Source organism: Cervus elaphus, chromosome 11 (genome assembly GCF_910594005.1).
Source record: "Cervus elaphus chromosome 11, mCerEla1.1, whole genome shotgun sequence".
NCBI classification, from domain to species: Eukaryota; Metazoa; Chordata; class Mammalia; order Artiodactyla; family Cervidae; genus Cervus; species Cervus elaphus.
This window is the reverse complement of record NC_057825.1, coordinates 60,340,126-60,359,476: the sequence shown is the minus strand read 5'-3', so window position 1 is coordinate 60,359,476 and position 19,351 is coordinate 60,340,126. Positions and strand designations below refer to the sequence as shown.

Sequence of the window (19,351 nt, the reverse complement as noted above, 5' to 3'; positions counted from 1 at the left end):
TCTGTATGCAGGTCAAGGAGCAACAGTTAGAATTGGACATGAAACAACAAAATGGTTCCAAATTGGGAAAGGAATACGTCAATGCTGTATGTTGTCACTCTGCTTATTTAACTTATATGCAGAGTACATCATTCAAAATGTGGGGCTGGATGAAGCACAAACTGGAATCAAGATTGCCAGGAGAATATCAATAACCTCAGGTATGCAGATGATACCACCTTTATGGCAGAAAGTAAAGAGCCTCTTGATGAAAGTGAAAGAGGAGAGTGAAAAAGTTTGCTTAAAACTCAACATTCAGAAAACTAATGGTTCCATCACTTCATGGCAAATAGATGGGGAAACAATGACAGACTTTATTTTTGGGGGCTCCAAAGTCACTGCAGATGGTGACTGCAGCCATGAAAATAAAAGACGCTTGTTCCTTGAAAGAAAAGCTATGACCACCCTAGACAGCATATTAAAAAGCAGAGACATTACTTTGTCAACAAAGGTCCATCTAGTCAAAGCTATGGTTTTTCCGGTAGTCAGGTATGGATGTGAGAGCTGGTCTATAAAGAAAGCTGAGGGCCGAAGGATTGATACATTTGAACTATGGTGTTGGAGAAGACTTTTTGAGTCGAGAGTCCCTTGGACTGCAAGGAGATCAAACCAGTCAATCCTCAGGCAAATCAGTCCTGAATATTCACTGGAATTACTGATGCTGAAGCTAAAACTCCAATACTTTGGCCACCTTATGGGAAGAACTGACACATTGGAAAAGACCCCGATGCTGGGAAAGATTGAAGGCAGGAGGAGAAGTGGATGACAAAGGATGAGATGGTTGAATGGCATCACCAACTTGATGGACATGAGTTTGAGCAAGCTCCAGGAGTTGGTGAAGGACAGGGAAGCCTGGTGTGCTGCAGTCCATGGGGTTGCAAAGAGTTGGACTTGACTGAGCGACTGAACTGAACTGAACTCCATTGCCTATCGGCCAAGTGTCTTTGGTCTGGTTTCCTGGAGAGGTGAGTGGAGGCTTCATCATGGCAGTGCAGCCCTCCCCTCCCCTCCCCACCCCCAAGTTCACTCCATTCCTATAGAAAAGAGAAATAGCTCCTTGGGGCTAAGCTCCTCTCCAGCTCCAGTGATGTGAAAGTCAGAGGTTCTGGGCAGTAGTCCAGGCCAGGAGAGCAGCTCCTGGGCCACGGGCAGCCCTCCACCTGCTACTGGTGACAAGCCCCCTCTTGGAAATCGGCAGCTTCCTGACACCCCTCCTGCTGGTGGGTGTCAGGCACCCCACCCCTGGTATTTCAGGACAGATCTCCTTGGCCCAGACTCCTGAGGCAGGGCCGTGAGTGTGCTCACCTAAGGCCGATTCCAGGCGCCTCTAGCCCATAGGACCTGCATGACTACTGGCATGAAGGCTTCCTGCAAGCAAGGGAGGAGCATCACCTATAGAAAGCCATTCTGCCCTTCCATGCAGGCAAGACCCTGCAGGGCACCTAGAGATGCCCACGCCCACCCAGGCTCAGTTCTGCTGGCCCAGCAGTGGACTCCTCCCCATGCCGGGTGTGGCTGTCTGGCGCCCCCATCCCCATCCCCTCAGCACCCTACCACCCTACCACACAGACCCCAGGTTCCCCACTCCGAGGCTCTTGGCGGTGGCAGGGCTGTGTGCCCACAGGAAGTGGAGGGGGTGTGGGGGTCTTCTGCCAGCTTAGCTCCCACCCAGCCCGGCCCCACCTGACTGCTCCCCCATTCAGAAACCAGACTTCTCCACGTTCAGTTTTATTTAAAGACTCGGAATCACAGGCATCGTGGTTTGTCATCAGTTCGTTCCTCCAAACTCACACACATCTGTATCTAACAGAAACAACGGGTGCGTGTGTGTGACTGTGCAAAGTGCCAAGCGTTTCCCAGCCAGAGCCCGCATTCACCGCATGGCTGCCACCCCTGACTGCTCCTGTGGCCCGCTGGTGGCCCTGGTTAGCCCTGTGTCTCTGGTCTCAAGACCAAGGTCTGCACTGAGAACAGAGTAGTTATCTATTGAAAGGAAACTTGGTGAAACCTCCACGAGGTGGCAAATCTGAACTGTGGTGACTAGCGCACCTTTTGACAGTGGAAGCCTTAGGTGTGGTCTCCTGTCTACAGTCACAGGAGGGCCTCTTGGCCTGGGGTCCCCCCTCCTGTTCCTTCACTGCCGGCCCTGTCAGAACATCTCCAGATGCGGCAAGGGCCACTGGAAGGGCTAAAGAGATGGGCTTTTCCAAACTCCCACCAACGCCAAGGCCACTCTAGCCCTAGGAGGACCAAGGCTGTGAACATCAGGCTCCCCAGGCTCACAAGGTGCCTGCAGAAGTTCTGCCCATTTGCTGTCTCCCCAGAGATCTTTTCAACCAAGTCCTGACTAGTTTTACAAAAAGGCAGCACCAGATGTATGAAAAATAGGCAGTGTACGACCTGTTAGAGATTTATAAAGTCTAACAGCTTTGCAGTAAAAAGGTGTAAGAAAGAAGCACGAGAGCAGGACAGTGGTAGCAGGCGAGAAGCACTGTGTACACCTCGCCCGCGGGAGCCGAGCGCTGCCTCAGGGACCTGGCCGATAATGACCTGGGCCAGGGCACCATGCTAAGGGGCCTGGTGGTGGTGCCTGAGGTATAGATGGGGTGAGGAGCAATCCAGACCCAAGTGAAGCCCGGAGCCGCCTTGAGAACACCCTCCAAACGCACTGGGCCCGTGCTCCCTGTCAGCCCCATGAGTGGAGGGCAAGAAGGGTCCTGGGAGCAAACCACCCCACAGTGCGTGGGTCCTGCCGCCTGCCTGGAAGGACTGGGGCCTCTGGTGGCTGCTCCCCTGGGGTCCCTGCACCTCTGTCCCTGGGGGAGCAGGCGCGGCCTCAGAAGCTCTCCACGAAGCTGCCGGGGAAGAGGCCAGTGCGGCCGTTCCTCTGCAGGGTCCCCTTGTACCAGCCGTCCTCACGCTTCTTGTGCACAAAGACCACGTCCCCCTCCTTCAGCTCGATCTCTGCCTCGCTCTGGGGCGGGTATGAGACCACCACGCGGTACCTGGGGAAACAGACACCGGGGTGAGCGAGCAGCCCACCATCTCCAGGGTTCCAGGGCCTCCCGCCCCTGTTTATGGACCAACGTGCCATAAAATCCACCTGGGTCTCTGCTGTGGGAGCCTCTGCCTGCTGAGTGCCTGGGCTCTGATCAGGAACAGACACACAGGCCTCAGCAGGTGGCCCCCCTCCCCTCAAGGGCTCCCCAGATCTGAGACAGCTGTGCCTGGCCAAGGGCACAGGGTGGGTCTGCACTCCACACCTGCCTGGAAAGCCTCAAGGAGGCAGCTCTAAGGACCAGCCTTCTAAAGCACCCCTAGGATGAGGGCAGATGGCTGTGACCTGGCCTCCCTGCCATCCAGCCCAGCAGAGTTGCTGGTCACACCCCTCCAGCTGGGGGTCACACAGGCATCCCACTGGTATCCCACTGGCCCCATGCCCACTGCCCTTCAGGGGGTGATGACTGGGCAGGGGGCTGAGGGCTCCGTGCACACTGCACTCTGGGTGATCTGGTGGCCATCAGAGCAACTGTTCTCACTGGCTGCAAACCGCAGACACCACAGGCTGGGCATGGGGGGTCAGCGAAGTCTCCCTGATGGACCTGCCAAGCCCTGGGCCTCACTATGCTCCTCGTCCCTCCCCACCCCACCTCCACCCCCAGCCCACCATCCACACCACCCTCCTGGGCTGGAACCACGTGGCTCAGACAAGAAGCACGCTGGGAAGAGGACCTGTGCTTCCATCTGTCCCCACTCCCTCCAGACCTACCTCAGCCCCAGGGCTCCACCTCCCAGCTCAGCTCCGCCCACTGGTCTGGCCCACAGGTGACCCGGACAGGGACCTCCTGCTCCTGGGCTCAGTCTGGCCCACACCCCTGCTGTGGGCAGCGGCAGAGAAGGAGTGGCTGAGGCTGGGCTGGGGAGAGCCATTCTCAGCCAGGCCACCCTCTGTTCTCCCAGCCCCACAAGTCCCACAAATCCCCAGGTGTCCTCCCTGGGCCAGAGGTGCAGACTGTGACACCCCTTCTCTCCAGTCACCCCCTGCTTTTGGAGCTCTGGGCCCTCCCTCCCCTCTCTCTGAGGAGGGCTGCCCACCTCCTCCTCCCTTCCTGGTTGGGGAAGGGGAGAGATTCCTGACCGTGTCCTGGGCCCTGCCTCCCCATCAGCCACAGCCACACCAAGGGCCCCTGAAGGAGTCTGGCAGCTGGGGGTCCCCAGGGTCCTCAAGGAGTTTTGTCCACAGAGCCTCTGACCTGGTATTTCCTGGACCTGGAGGAATCAGGATGTAATAAAGCAAGAGGTCCCAGGTCAGCTCTTCTAGAAGTGAGGCTCACAGACTGGGCACCCTGGGCCCACTGGACGAGATTTTGGGGGGAGTGGACCAGGGAACAAGGTTCCTCAGGATCTGCCCGCAGATGTCTAAGGACCAGGGTGCTGAATGAAAACATTAAGGCCGACTTCATCCTCCTTCAACCAGCTGCACACAGCCTGTGGGCCAGCCTGTCTGGCTGGAGTTGGTGCGGGGCTTGGGGAAAATGTTCAGGCAGAGAAAACCCAGGTCCCAGCCGGCTCCAGGTGGTGGAAGCAGGGGCAGAGAGAAAGGGGGTCTCTGGGCTGGCTGGGCTGGTGAGCAGGCCCTGGTGCTGAGAGAGCAGGCCAGCCCAGCTCCCCAGGTGCCTGCAGTGTGCAAGCTGGGGCCAGTTTCCACCTTGGTCCCTTTCAGGGTGAGGAAGGGGTGACAGCTCCTCCCAACCTGGCATATCTGTGAGCACCTGCCTGCCGGCCACTCCCTGGAGGAGGCTGGGTGGCTGCTGGGATACAGCAGCGTGAAATCAGCTGACACCATGCAGATGGCGTCTCCCACCCCCAGCACCCAGGCTGCATGACCACCAGGACCGGCACCTCCCCCATGGCTTCCAGCCACCATCGCCTTCTCCTCTGCAGACACCTGCCACTCCCTTCCAACCCCCCAAGGAAAGAACACAGTGAGATTGTTTCTCACAAGTTTTAGCTTTTGTCTTAACTGCCAGATGTGAAACAAGCAACTTTAAAAATGTAATTAAAAATTAATTTGGTGCTTCTGAGCAATCCCGTGATTTTTAAAGAGTCTGGATGGATGACATGGACCAACTGTCTATGAGACGAGCATTCGGGATTCCATCCTAATCCTTCCAAGACGCTGAAGTGCAGATCTGAAAGGCCAAGAGAACGGGCAGGGCAGCAGCTTGCAGCACAGTCCTGGTGTCGTGCATCAAACACACACAGCGAGTCTGCAGACTGAGCTCAGGAACCACTCGACTGCTGCAGGCGCTATTGCCTGGCATGCGGGGCCGGGGGCATCCTCTGTGTCACATGAGGGCCCTGGTGAGGATGAGGGGTCCCAGGTAGGGACTGTAGTCATCACAGCGGTGTCCTACCAGACCTTGGAAATGGTAAGAATGCACGCTGGACACCACACTTGAAGGTCTACATGGGCCTAGAGTCCCTGCGGCGTCTGACAGATTCCCACAGACAGCACGTAACAATGTACACATCTGGCAGTTCTGAAAGCCTGACATTCGTCACAACCTCACAGGGACACAGTTGAGGGTCTCGGGGAGACTGTGCCCCCTCCCCTTTTCCTGTCCCTAGAAGCTGCCAGCATTCCCGAGGAGCATTCCTGTTCTTCCTCCGACTCAAAGCCAGCACAGCACGCTGAGCTCCTTGTCTGCCTGCGAGGACTCCTGTGGTCACATGGGCCGCCTGGGCCTGGACAACCTCTCCACTTTAGGGTCAGCTGCTCGGTCCATCTGCCATCCTATCCTTGGTGTGGGGATTAGGGCAGAGATGTCTTTGGGAGCCATTATTCCACCTGTCATGACCCACAAGGGATCAAGGCAAGAAACTTCTAAATCCCAACAGAGCTTGACAGCTGACAGGCCAGTGGGAGGTGAGGACATACCACTTATGCGTGTGAACATGAAGGACTGTCAATCAAAGGGGGGAGACCACCACCCCTACCATGATCTCACTGTCATGTACGTGATGTCACACGACACTGTCACACACGTCATCTTTTGTTTTGTTATGGTTGTCCTTGCCCTTGGTGTTCACTGGGAGGAGAAGAGGGCAACAGAGGATGAGACAGTTGGAGGACATCACTGACTCAATGGACATGAGTTTGAGCGAACACTGGAGACAGAGAAGGACAGAGGAGCCTGGTGTGCTGCAGTCCATGGGGTTGCAAAGAGTTGGACATGACTTAGCAACTGAACACCAAATTTGTTCGTCTTTTCCCAGGTACTAATTCAGCTGCTTTGCAAATATAATAACCCCCAGGCACCGTCATCCTCATCTTGTGTGTGGGAACTGAGACTCAAACAGCAAAGGCACTCATTTGGGTGACATGGCTGTTAAGTGGCGGACAGTGGTCATAGGAGGAGGACGGGGAAGGAGTACAGGCCGGAGCTCAGCCAACCCCAGCAGGACAGGCGGACAAGAGTTTCCTGATCCCCAAGCAATGTCCAGAAATGCAACTCCCTGTGCACTGCCCAGAGGCTGGGGTGCTGCAGACCACCCAAGGCTAGGTTCCCGCAAGGGCAGTACCCTGGCTCCCAAGGTCTCCTCCTCCTGAGAGCCTGGCCAGCCTGGGGGTGCTCCTCATGGTTCCCCCACACACACCTGGGAAGTCTCCCTCAACAGCACCCTCAACCTAAAGGTCTTTCCTCTGAGATCACCATCAGGGAGAAATGGCTTGCACGCAGGCGGCACCAGACAGGCCAGCGGCAGCGCCCCTCATCCACACGTTGGGAGTGTGGCCTGAGGCCAGGTGAGCTGCCCCGGCCTGAAGGTGACATTGCTGTCATCACGTCCTTGGCTCCAGCCTGTTTGGGCCAGGACGTGGCATCCTGAGGGCTGCGCAGGGCTGCACAGGGTGAGGGCTGCGCTAGGCAGTGCTGGTCACTAACAAGCTGTGCAGGGTGCTGGGCAGGAGGGCATCCGGGGCCCCAGGGATGACACCCAGATTAGCCGGGACTGTCAGCGAATGGGAGGAATTCCCTGAATTTTCTAGTTACTCAGAGACTCCCAAGATTTTTTACAGCAGGGTCTTTTAAGCCCTGCATGGAGTCTGGAGGTTGAGAGAACTGAGAAGAAAAGAACTCGGAGGAGACGTGAGGGCAGCTTCAGCACCTGCAGGGCCTGTCACCCTGACTGGAGATGCTCCAGGAGCCCAGCTGTGGGCCTTGGAGAAGGGCTAAACCCCTGCAGAGATCATAGGCAGCTGGGCTGGTCTCGTGTAAGAAGGAAGGCTCTGATGTGAGAGAGCGGCCCCAAGGTGAAGGGAAGTGGAGGAAGAAAGGCAGGTGTGTGGTGTGCGAGGTTGAGTGTGGCATGTGTATGTGTGTGGTATCTGTATTGTCTGGTGTACATGGTGTGTGTGTGTGTGTGGTGTCTGTATTGTGTCTGATATACATGGTGTCTATGGTGTACATGGTGTGTGTGTGGTGTCTGTATTGTGTCTGGTGTACAGGATGTGTGTGTGCGGTGTCTGTATCATGTCTGGTGTACATGGTGTGTGTGCGGTGTCTGTATTGTGTCTGGTGTACATGGTGTGTATGTGTGTGGTGTCTGTATTATGTCTGATATACATGGAGAAGGAAATGGCAACCCACTCCAGTGTTCTTGCCTGGAGAATCCCAGGGATGGGGTCACACAGCGTTGGACATGACTGAAGTGACTTAGCAGCAGCAGCAGCATGGTGTACATGGTGTGTGTGCAGTGTGTGTATTGTGTCTGGTGTACATGGTGTATGTGTGGTGTCTGATTGTGTCTGATGTACATGGTGTGTGTGCGGTGTCTGTACTGTGTCTGGTGTACATGGTGTATGTGTGGTGTCTGTATTGTGTCTGGTGTACATGGTGTGTGCGCGGTGTCTGTATCGTGTCTGATGTACATGGTGTGTGTGGTATCTGTATAGTGTCTGGTGTATGTGATGTGTGTGTGTGGTGTCTATATCGTGTCTGGTGTACATGATGTGTGTGTGCAGTGTCTGTATTGTGTCTGATGTACATGTGTGCCTGGTGAACATGGTGTGTGTGGTATCTGTATTGTGTCTGGTGTACATGGTGTGTGCAGTGTCTGTATTGTGTCTGGTGTACATGTGTGTCTGGTGTACATGGTGTGTGCAGTGTCTGTATTGTGTCTGGTGTACATGGTGTGTATGTGGTGTCTGTATTGTGTCTGGTGTACATGATGTGTGCAGTGTCTGTATTGTGTCTGGTGTACATGTGTGTCTGGTATACATGGTGTGTGCAGTGTCTGTATTGTGTCTGGTGTACATGGTGTGTACGTGGTGTCTGTATTGTGTCTGGTGTACATGATGTGTGTGGTGTCTATCTTGTGTCTGATGTACATGTGTGTCTGGTGTACATGGTGTGTGTGTAGTGTCTGTATTGTGTCCAGTGTACATGCTGTGTGTGTGGTGTCTGTATTGTGTCTGGTGTACATGTATGTCTGGTATACATGGTGTCTGGTGTACATGGTATGTGCAGTGTCTGTATTGTGTCTGGTGTACATGGTGTGTACGTGGTGTCTGTATTGTATCTGGTGTACATGATGTGTGTGGTGTCTATCTTGTGTCTGATGTACATGTGTGTCAGGTGTACATGGTGTGTGTGGTATCTGTATTGTGTCTGGTGTACATGGTGTGTGCAGTGTCTGTATTGTGTCTGGTGTACATGGTGTCTATGGTGTACATGGTGTGTGAGGTGTGTCTCAGGTCACACGGAAGAACTGGCACTGGTCAGTGTGGCCGAGTCGGGGAAGGATTCTGACAGATACCAGGACTATGTTCTCAGGAGACACCCCTCCTTTTACCAGCTCTCGGAGGAGGAGGCGCTCAGAAAAGAAAATACTTCCTCCCCGCAGGCCCCTGGCCTGTCTGAAGCTCTCTAAGGACCGATGACTCAAATGGGCCTGCTCACACAAGAGGACGCTGACCTCTGGCCCTTCCATCTGATGCCTTGGTAAACTCAGTTCCCTGATCCAGAAACTCTGGGCTGAACTCTATGAAATCACTCGCTTTGGTGAAAAACAGATAAATACTGGCCATGTCATATGGTTTAACCCTGAGCCAATCTGGGGTAAGGGGGCCGGGCTTCCAGAAGAGTTGCCTAGGGTGGGATCACTCCAGGTTCCGGTGGGGCTGGGGGTGCAGCTCATCTCTTTGGGCTCTGAACACCTCAGTTCTACCAGATTTTCCTTGTAAATCCGAACTCGGGTCGCAGATGGACTCAGAATGTGAGACCTGCTCCTGTTTTATCTGAGTCTCTGGGACAGTGAGGGACACCAGGCAGGTTCACTCCCCAGGAATCCCATCGTCCCTTTCCCCAAAGTGGTTCCAGGCCTCAGAGACCACCGCACCCAGGCCCAAAAGCACACAGCTCCCCCCGCCCCCGTTACCTCTCTCTGGGAAGTGGCTTGGGCTCAGGGCGGACAGCGATTGTGGAGAACGCGGCCGGCTGGGTGGGTGACGGGAAGCTCAGATCCAAGGAGCCTGCCTTCCTGTGCAGTGGCTCCATCCCCAAGGCACCCTGCATCTCGCCTTCGATGGGACAGGACCCAGCCCTTCCATGGATGGACAGCAAGGACACTTCGGGCCCCACCGCGCCCTGGAGCGAGGCGTCCACTGCCTGGGGGTCATGGGTGGGAGAGGTGGATGGCGGGGAGCGTGACTTCCTCCTGGTGGATGCACCGGCCAGCAGCTTCAGCAGCCCACTCTTCCTGTCTTTCTAGAGACACACAAAACGAAGTTGGGTGAGTGCTTCCAGCGAGAAGTGTGGCCCTGTCAGGAGACTCTGGTCCTGGTCAAGTAAAGCTGCCTAGAGGAGGACGGCAAAGATGGAAAGCTTTCCCATCTCACTTCCTTCCTTTCCTGAGATGTGGAAGACACGCCAGCACAGACCTAGACCTGGAGGTGCCAACCCGACAACCCCCTCCTCAGGAACCCCCTCCAGACTCCCGCTCTCAGGAACCCTGATCTCAGGACCCCCATCTCAGGACCACATCCCAGCCTGGAAACATCACCAGCTGAGGGCACCATGGGTCTCCTGCAGCAGGAGGGGGTGGTTATTCCACATTAGTGCTGAGTATCCCACACACCTTCAGCTGGAGGCCCTAACAGCACTGTTTGTGGTTGTAAGATACGGGGAGCCAAGCTCCATGTGTGTCACATATGTGTGTGCAGGTATGAGTGAGGGTGTGTGGAGGAGGAAGATGTGTACACACAGAGGTGCTTCTATGGCAATGTGCTGGCCTTGGTGTCCAGAGTTTGGCAGCTCTCCTGGAACTGACTGTTCTGACGTGAGATGAGGACTAGCTAGCTGGCAGGGGGTGTGGTGTGAAACAGATGGCAGTCTGACACAGAGCCCCGGGTCGGTGATGGCCACCACAGCGTCTGATTGGGTCATGGGGCTAGTTGGACCCCACAGTGGCCTGATGGGGACTCCTTTTTCCACCCCAGCTGTTGGGGAGTCATTGGTGCTGAAATCACCACAAAGCGCACTTAGCAGGGATGTGTGCCTCAAGCTAAGTCAATAACACTTTAGTATGAAGAAATCTGAAGTTTTTCTCTACTCCCAGCACTGGTACTGATGGAAAGAATTGGAGCTGATGTCCTGAATGCACACCATGGCTGGCATGGGCAAGCCCCAGCCTGGAGGGGAGCAGGCATGGGGGCATCGTGGCACAGGGCAGCCTTGATTAGCATCCACCAAGAGATGACAATGTGGGACACAGTCAGGAGAGCTTTGGTCAGTTAGCCACCAGGGGGCGCCATGCAGCTGGCTCGGAGGCGTTGCCACCCTCCAGATAGCCACCAAGCAGAGGAAGGGACTCCCTGGATGACAGCCTCCTAACTGAGACCAGCAGGGGGAGGGCACCAGCTCAGGTGCACAGAGTGTCCTTGGCGCTCACTTGGGGGCTCTGGAAAGGGAGCCAGGCTGGCAACAGATCCCCAAACACTGCGGGGTCTCTGGCAAAAACCCACCGGCTATCAAGTGGTCAAGTGGGATCTGGAGATGAAAACTCTAAAAGTAATCTAACAGTGTATGTGTGTGCCTGTGTGAATGTGCGTGCCTCTGCGTGAATGTCTGTACCTATGTGTAAATGTGTGTGCTTATGTGTGACTGTATCAGTATGTGTATGTATGTGTGTGCACACGTGTGTATGTACCTGTACATTTGCATGTGCACATGGGTATGCATGTGTATGTGTGCACCTGTGTATGCATGTGTGTCTGTGTGCATGTGTGTGCAAGCACACACAGGTGAATAAAATTAAGATCCACGTGATGGGTCCCCAAGCCTGCCAGTGGCCCCGTGGTGCCATCCACGACAGAGGGAGGGGCATCACTGGCTCAGCCTGCACCCCGTGGGACTGAGGGCTGACTGCCCTTTCTGCTGCTCTGCTGGGCCAGCCAGGCTCTCAGAGCACAGGGACTGAATTCTGGACACTCACCAGCAAACCCTGGTGGGGCCGCTGGACCACATGGGCACCAGGGTAGGGACAGGGGCTCCAGGCATGAGCTGTGTCGTTGGTGGCACCATAGCCAGAGAGTCCTGCTGGGTGAGTTAGCCAGGACATGCATGCCCAGTGGAGAGGGGCCTGCATAAGACCTGCCAGCGACCGGGGGAGGGGCTCTCGATCCCTGGTGAGGTCTGACTGTGCCCATTGCTAGGTCCCACCCAGCTCAGAGCTCTGGCTGCTGCTCCATATAAAATCAAGGCAAAGGATACACAGTTAGGACAGGCCCAGGGCAAGTGGGCAAGGCCTCTTGGAAGTTTCTTGGCAAAGCCACAGCCTTCCCAGGAGAGCAAGTCGCCAGGCCTATCAGCAGGGCTGCCAGCCCTGCGTCGGGCTCCCACCACCTACACCTGCCAACTGGGTGGCAAGGGCCACCGTAGGAGTAGGGGCTCAGAGGGCATGGCAGCCATGCCAGGCACAGCAGGCAAAGAAACAGGCAGAACCAGGCTGTCAAGGTCCACACCTGGGTCAGCACATCAGAGAAGAGCCCAGAGGGACATTAGAAAGACACACACGTATGCACTCGCACTCACACGCACACATACAACCTGAGATAAAGTCATAGCCTACTAGCAAAGAATCACCTCAAAACCAGTATTATAAAAGAGATATACATTCATTATAGGAGAACCGTAAAACATCTTAAAAATAATAAAATGATAGCTTCTGTCCCTAGAGGGTTTGTTCCTTAGAACGTTAATGCAAAAACTTGGCCAAAGGAAAAAGAAATTTAAAGCTTAAATGAAGAACTGCTGCCAATTAAAAGTCAATTAAAATTATGGAAAATTATCTCTGAAATTAAAGGAAGTCAAAGAGAACAGAATTTGATTTATAAAATGTGACATTAATTTTTTTAGGGAGTCAGTTCATTTAATTAAACGAAGTAAACCTGAGTGCCACGTCTTCACCATTGGTTCTTCATTAATCCACAGGGTTAGATGGCCCCACTTCTCTCACACAGATTTACCCTGTGTCCTCGCTTCTGCTCACAGGACATTTAAAGCTGCTGGTGGGCATACACTGGATGCTGGGCAGGTGTGGTGGGCGGCACTGACATGGACATGGTTTGGTCTGCAAGGCTCAGCCCCGACCCCCTAGGTAAACCTCAACCTGCAGGACCAAATGCACTTGTGGGTAGGGCAGGCTCTTCCCACCACCTCTGAGCACAGGGCACAGACAGAGCCACACATGTGCATTCTGCCAGGTGCACAAAAGGATGTTTCCACAAGCTGAGACAGGAGTCCAGGGTCACGGGTCAAGGGTCATGGGCCATGTTCCGATTGAGTCTGCACTCAGTGACCTGGGGGCATCGCTGCCATCGGGGAAGCGCAGATCTAGTCCCCCAGATGGCTGATGTTGGCTCAGGAGAGCAGGTGTAGGAGGGGCTCGGCAGTACTTCATTTTATTACACATTTTGGTATTTTCTGACTTATTATGTCAAATGTTGTTTCTTCTTGAGAGGAAACATAATGAAGGCAAAACTTGTAAAAGTTGCTCTGCACGCAGGGTACTAGACATGATGTACCAGAGAGAACTTCTGCTGTTGTTCTGCTGATAGGAAGGGAGGTGGTTTTGGAGGAGTGGGGTTGGGGTGACCTGCCCGTGAGAGCTGCCTGGGGACCAGATGAAATAAGACATGTCAGACATTTGCCTGCTGTCCCCAGCACCCTCTCATCACCATGGTTACCAGAGCTGGCTGGAGACTTCTTTCTGAGGCCACCAGTCCACTCAGTGACACATGGGTGTCCCTCCCCTCCATGGCTGCATCTCACTGTCTGGGCATGGAAGTGCCATGCTCAGCCAGAGGAACAGTGCCAAGACCTTGTCTCTTCTATGACAGCAGTCCACACGGGATGCAAGTGTGACACTGTGCTTCCCACAGGCTGCAGTGACATGTGTGGCGGAGGGGGCCCCTTCCCTGTGCTGAGCTTCAGGGGCTGTGAGCAGAGCCAGAACAGGAAGGAGAAGGCCTGAATGTCTTTCCCCAACAGGAGTGTCACCTACTGGGCCATGAAGGGCCTCATGGCTGTGAATAGAGGTGCTTCCTGGGTTCTGTGAAGCCCCTGGACTTGCCAGGCCAGGTGCAGGTAGCTTCTCAAAGCAGGTCATGCCCTTCACTAGGGATAAGAGGCTATGGTTTAATTCAGCTGAGAAACGACGAGGTGAAGGGTGGTGGCTGTGACGCTCTGACCGGCTGCCCCAAAGCCTAAGAGGCGAGGCCCCCTGGCTGACAGCGCAGGACTGCTCGGGTGTCAGGCTCCCGGCATCTGCCCATCCCTCCCCTCCAGCAGCCCGAGGCAAACGCTGGCAATGGCCTTCTGCACCCAGGGCTACTCTTGTATCCCAATTGCCCCCACCCTTGGTTCTGCAACCTGGGGGCTTACATGATCAGCTTGGAGCAGCTCTGGGAAGCTGGGGGCTGATGACTCCATTGCATGGGTCTCCCCAGGGGATGAGGAGATGGAGACAGAATGACCCAGAAGCCCTTAGAGAGCCATGGAGAGGGACTCGGGGAGGGGTGCTGCCCTCCTTGGTGCCGAAACGGGCCAGCTGGGTGGGCCCTGGGAAGGTAACAGGGTTCTTCAGTCACGAGTGAGAGCAGGGCCTCATGGGTCGGAACCGAGGTACTTCCTGGGCTCTGGGAAGTCCTGAAATATCCAGGCTGGGTCCCCACTCCGAATGGCCCCGCACTCACTACCCCAAGGAGCGGCTGGGAGTCCGGCCCCCATGGGTCGACTAGTACATATTCTAGGCAGCCAAGCCCCCCGGACCTGTGTCTCTGAACACCCGCAGGCTCTGAAAACTGCCATCCTGCCAGCCTCACTTTATTCATCCCAAGTGGGAGCCACACCCCAAATCCAGGGTGATGAGTCCAAACAGAGGCAAGGAAGGTTCCTCTAGAAACCCAGGGGAGCCCTACCCAGGACTGCATCCCCCGCATCTTTGTGAACTGACCTGAGCAAGGGGGCTGCTCCGGGGGGTGTGGACACAGTGCCCCCAGGAGAAGGGCGGCTGCGCTGGTGGGATTGGGCTGTACAGACAGGGGTTAGGAGTGAGGGGACTGCATGTGCTGCCCCAAGTCCCATCTCTCTGGCATGTGAAGTAAAAGTGAAAGTCGTTCAGTCATGTTCGACTCTTTGGGACCTCATGGACTATATACAGTCTGTGGAATTCTCCAGGCCAGAATACTGCAGTGGGTAGCTGTTTCCTTCCCCAGGGGATCTTCCCAACCCAGGGCTCGAACTCAGATCTCCTACATTGCAGGCAGATTCTTTACCCTCTGAGCTACCAGGGAAGCCCTTTTATGATTTTATATATATATATATAATAGAGAAGGAAATGGCAGCCCACTCCAGTATTCTTGCCTGGAGAATCCCAGGGACAGAGGAGCCTGGTGGGCTACCACCTGTGGGGTTGCACAGAGTCAGACACGACTGATGCGACTTAGCAGCAGCATGTATATAAAATAGAATAATCTGTTTATGATTCTTTTTAAGAATCAAAAGACTCAGGAGGAGCCTCCACTGATGCCGAGAAGCAGGTGGGTAGAGGGCAGCTCCCAGAAGGGGCTTCCCTGGGTGATGGCAGTGAGACCAGGTATGCGTACAGGGCAGAGCCTGTGGTCTGTCTGTTAAGACGCCGCTCCGTGTCCAGGGTCCCTGCCTGGCCCAGCATTCAGCAAGCACCCGCTTTCCCATCTCCATGTGAAACTCTTTCCTCTTCTATGAGTCCCAGCCCCACCCCCTCCACCACCACCAGCATCCTCATGTGTCCTGAGCAGAGATGGTGTTCAAGGTGAGGCCTCCCCCATCCTGGTGATTCACTTTTCCTGAGTCTCTCCCATATGCACGTGTTATTAAACTTTGATATCCTCCTATTGATACACCTCATTTAGTTCTTAAGTCTGCCAGAAGGACCCAGAAGGGGAGAGAAACGTCTTCCCCTAACAGGAGACACCCCAGGAGAGAGCGGTTGGGGGGTGAGATGGCGGGCGAGCCCCAGTGGGAGGTGGGATCCCAAGGCCTCCCAGACAGAGTGGCTCCCTCAGGTTCTCTCTGGGCAGTGGCGCTGTTGGGGAGGGGGTGGTGGGCTGGGCTGGGCGTGCACATCCCTCTTCTCTCCCTGGGAGCTCAGTCCCTCTATCCCTTCCCTGCAGCCCTACTCACAGCCCATCCTGTCTCCAAACCTCTCCTCTCTGGGCCTTGGTGAGCATTCCTTTCCGGGAGAGCTTGTTTCTCTCTCATCCGCTCTGCCCACTTGCATGTCTTCAGCCTCTGCATGTTATTTTTTACCCCCTCCCCGACATGGACCACCACTTGAATTTGTGCTGTAACCCAGCCCCACAGGCAGTGGTGCCTGCACCGGGGAAGTTCCCACAGGAGCCCAGCTCTGGAGTGGGGCCAGACCAGACCTCTGGGTGGTACCCTTGTCCCCAGGCAAGAAGTCACTGGGCAGAATGCAGTGAGATGAGGGAGGGTTAAAACACTGAGCTTTCACTGCATCACAGCTTTCCCTGGACTCAGCGTTCTGACCTGCTCCTTTCTCTCCTCACCCTGATGCAGGAAGGCCTGTTAACTCGGCAGAATTTATAGCTCAACACTAATGTCTTTAAGATTGCTTCTGAGGAGGTCAGGCCAGAGGGCAGATGGCAGAGGCGTGAAGCCAGAACAGCCCTCTGGCTCTAGGTTGTGTCTGGGCCGCTCTCAGCTTCCTCCGCCAGGACAACCTTGCCTTGAATGTACGTTTCCAATGGGCCTCTGCTTGTTTTCTGTAGAACAAGTGTGGGGCCACCACAAAGTATTAGATTAAATGAAATACATTCAGATGAAATCTCTGTAAAACCTGGTATCGTCCAGAAAGGGTTCTGGAATGGAACAAGGAAGATCAAACACATCCTTATCTACTCAGGTGTGCCAAGTGCAGGCATTTCTGAAAAATTTTTTAAACAAAACAGATGGGTAGAAACTACCTCATCCAACCAGAAAAACGGCAGCAGGACGGTCACCACAGGGGAGGGGCTGTCCACACGGGAGGGGCTCTGCCAGCGCAATGCAGGATCTCAGAGGCTCAGGTAGGGATCTAAGCTGTTATTTCCACTAGCGCTGACAACCAGCCCTGCCAGCTCTCAGAGACACTGGAATTGTCTTCCTGGACTCATGTCCTTCTTAGCACAGCTGTTTCCAGGCAATGTTGGGTGACACCACCTGGGTACCAGCTCAGAGTGGCCAGCCTCAGCCCTGCAAATCCCAGACCCTGGCCTGGCTGCTCCTCCCTGAGAAGGGCCTGGCTGGGCTCTTCTGCTCCTAAACTCTAAAGAGCTGCCACCATGTGTGCAGGTCTGCTTGTCATCATCACATCAGAATGATTAGGAAAGGACAGAAATTTGGAAGAACTCGGGGTGTCAGGACCCCAGTGAACTCAGGTCACCAGGGGCCCCTGGTGGCTCCTCTCTGAGCTGCTGATCTAATGGGGAAGCGGCCGCCTTGCAGACGGAGGGAGGGCCGCAGAGTCCACCTCGCGAGCAGTCCTGGCTCGAGGGTGTGGGAAAGGCTTAACTAGAGCTGCTCACGCCAAAGGGCAGGGAGGGCTGCCTATGGGTTGTGGGTGAGTTTATCTTCCACGACTTGACTCCTAGGGTCGTTTCTACTGGGGATGCCGAAAGTGGAGGCCCTGGACCCTCTCCCAGCGTGTGCCCTGGAGCAGGGACTCAGGCCAGCACAAAGCAGGGCCACAAAGCCCACATCTCTACCTGGGATGGACCTTGTTGTTCTCCAGTCTCGCCTCAGCAGCAGTCTTTTCTTGCCATCGGCACAGAGGAGCGAGGTGCCAGTGTCTTTCACAAACTATGAGTGTCTCTCTGGCTGGAAGGCAGGCTTCTCTGCACAGGGGGCTGAGGAGCCGCCTGCAGCTCTCCTGTGTATCCCCCTGCTGCTCCTCGATGGGCCCTGCCTCTGGGTTCCAGGGCGCCCTACGGAGCACCTGCTTATTCAGCTCTGGGCTGGGGCACAAGCCAGGGCTCGCCACTGAGTAAGCTCCCACAAAGATTCTGCTGTCAGTGGGTCAAAGAGCACACGGGTGGCTGAGGGCAGCCCAGGTGTGCAGTGAGGATAAGGGTGAGTTCTGGAAAGCAAGGATTGATGAGGTGCTGCCAGGATTTCTGGTCACGGGGGAGCCCATCCCTGGGGAGAGGGTCCTGTAGGAGTGTGAGTGCATGAGGCACATCACCGAGGGTTCTGGGTCCTGCAGACGCCCTGTCAGACTCCTCCTCCGCTGATGAGCAGGGAAGCTCACTTTCGTTCTGTGATGAGGTCCCTGGACCCTCTGGTGGGGGTGCCGTCAGCCTGCCGAGATGGGTCCTTCCACCCCAGGGGGGTCCTGCTCCACTGACCAGAAGCAGTTCTGGGCTTGCCCGGGCCAGGACGGGCTGGTGTGACAACCACCAACAGACGTGGTGTCACCCAGTCTGTGTCCTTTTCCCGCCCTGGCTCTAATGACGCTCTGCTGCAGTGTGGGCGGGCACCTCCCTTTACTGCGCTGCTGTCCCCGGTGCCATGCACCAGACACGCCTGTCCCCCCCACAGCCGCCTGACCTCTGCGCAGTGTCACACTCAGAATCATCACAAACGAAGCTGCTCTGCACACTCATTCTGGAGCCCATGGGGCAGGAGTTTCCCTCTCTCCAAGAAAGACCTCCAGGAGTGAGTGCCTGGGTTCGTGTCTCTAGGAACCGCTGGGCTCTTTTCCAGAGTGTGTTGTACCATCTTCTACTAATATTCCCATCAGCAGCAACCGGGAGCTGTCTGCTCAGCCTAACCCTTTAAATACGTAGCTTTGCCTCCCTCCTACATGGAATATGGGGTACCCCACACCCCCCAACACACACACATGCAGTAAGGAATAGTTCAATTCAGTTCAGTCGCTCAGTCGTGTCTGACTCCCTGTGACCCCATGAACCGCAGCACACCAGGCCTTCCTGTCCATCACCAACTCCTGGAGTTTACCCAAATTCATGTCCATTGAGTGGGTGATGCCATCTAACCATCTCATCCCCTGTCATGCCCTTCTCTTCCTGCCTTCAATCTTTCCAAACATCAGGGTCTTTTCAAATAAGTCAGCTCTTCGCATCAGGTGGCCAAAATACTGGAGTTTCAGCTTCAACATCAGTCCTTCCAATGAACACCCAGGACTGATCTCCTTTAGGATGGACTGGTTGGATCTCCTTACAGTCCAAGGGACTCTCAAGAGTCTTCTCCAACACCACAGTTCAAAAGCATCAATTCTTCAGCATTCAGCTTTCTTTATAGTCCAACTCGCACATCCATACATGACTACTGGAAAAACCATAGCTTTGACTAGATGGACCTTTGTTGACAAAGTAATGTCTCTGCTTTTTAATATCCTGTCTAGATTGGTCATAGCTTTTCTTCCAAGGAGTAAACGTCTTTTAATTTCATGGTTGCAATCACCATCTGCAGTGATTTTGGAGCCTCCCAAAATAAAGTCTGCCACTGTCTCCACTGTTTCCCCATCTATTTCCCATGAAGTGATGGGACCAGATGCCATGATCTTAGTTTTCTGCATGTTGAGCTTTAAGCCAACTTTTTCACTCTCCTCTTTCACTTTCTTTAGTTCTTCTTCACTTTCTGCCATAAGGGTGGTGTCATTTGCATATCTGAGGTTATTGATATTTCTCCCAGCCATCTTGATTCTAGTTTGTGCTTCATCCAGCCCAGGGTTTCTCATGATGTAC

The 19,351-nt window shown here is 54.8% G+C and overlaps 1 protein-coding gene across 1 annotated transcript in view; it reads right to left on the bottom strand.

Annotated features, from left to right (window-relative positions):
• Nucleotides 1-1,754: 1,754 nt before the first annotated feature.
• Nucleotides 1,755-19,351, bottom strand: part of SH3RF3 (SH3 domain containing ring finger 3) — a 156,639-nt gene continuing 139,042 nt past the window's right edge. Inside the window, exons 9-10 of the mRNA XM_043917908.1 lie at nucleotides 9,481-9,809; nucleotides 1,755-3,044 (exon numbers count right to left, since the gene is read on the bottom strand). Of these exons, the coding sequence (XP_043773843.1) occupies nucleotides 2,876-3,044; nucleotides 9,481-9,809 (498 nt within the window). The 3' untranslated portion in view covers nucleotides 1,755-2,875. The remainder of the gene's footprint in view (nucleotides 3,045-9,480; nucleotides 9,810-19,351) is intronic.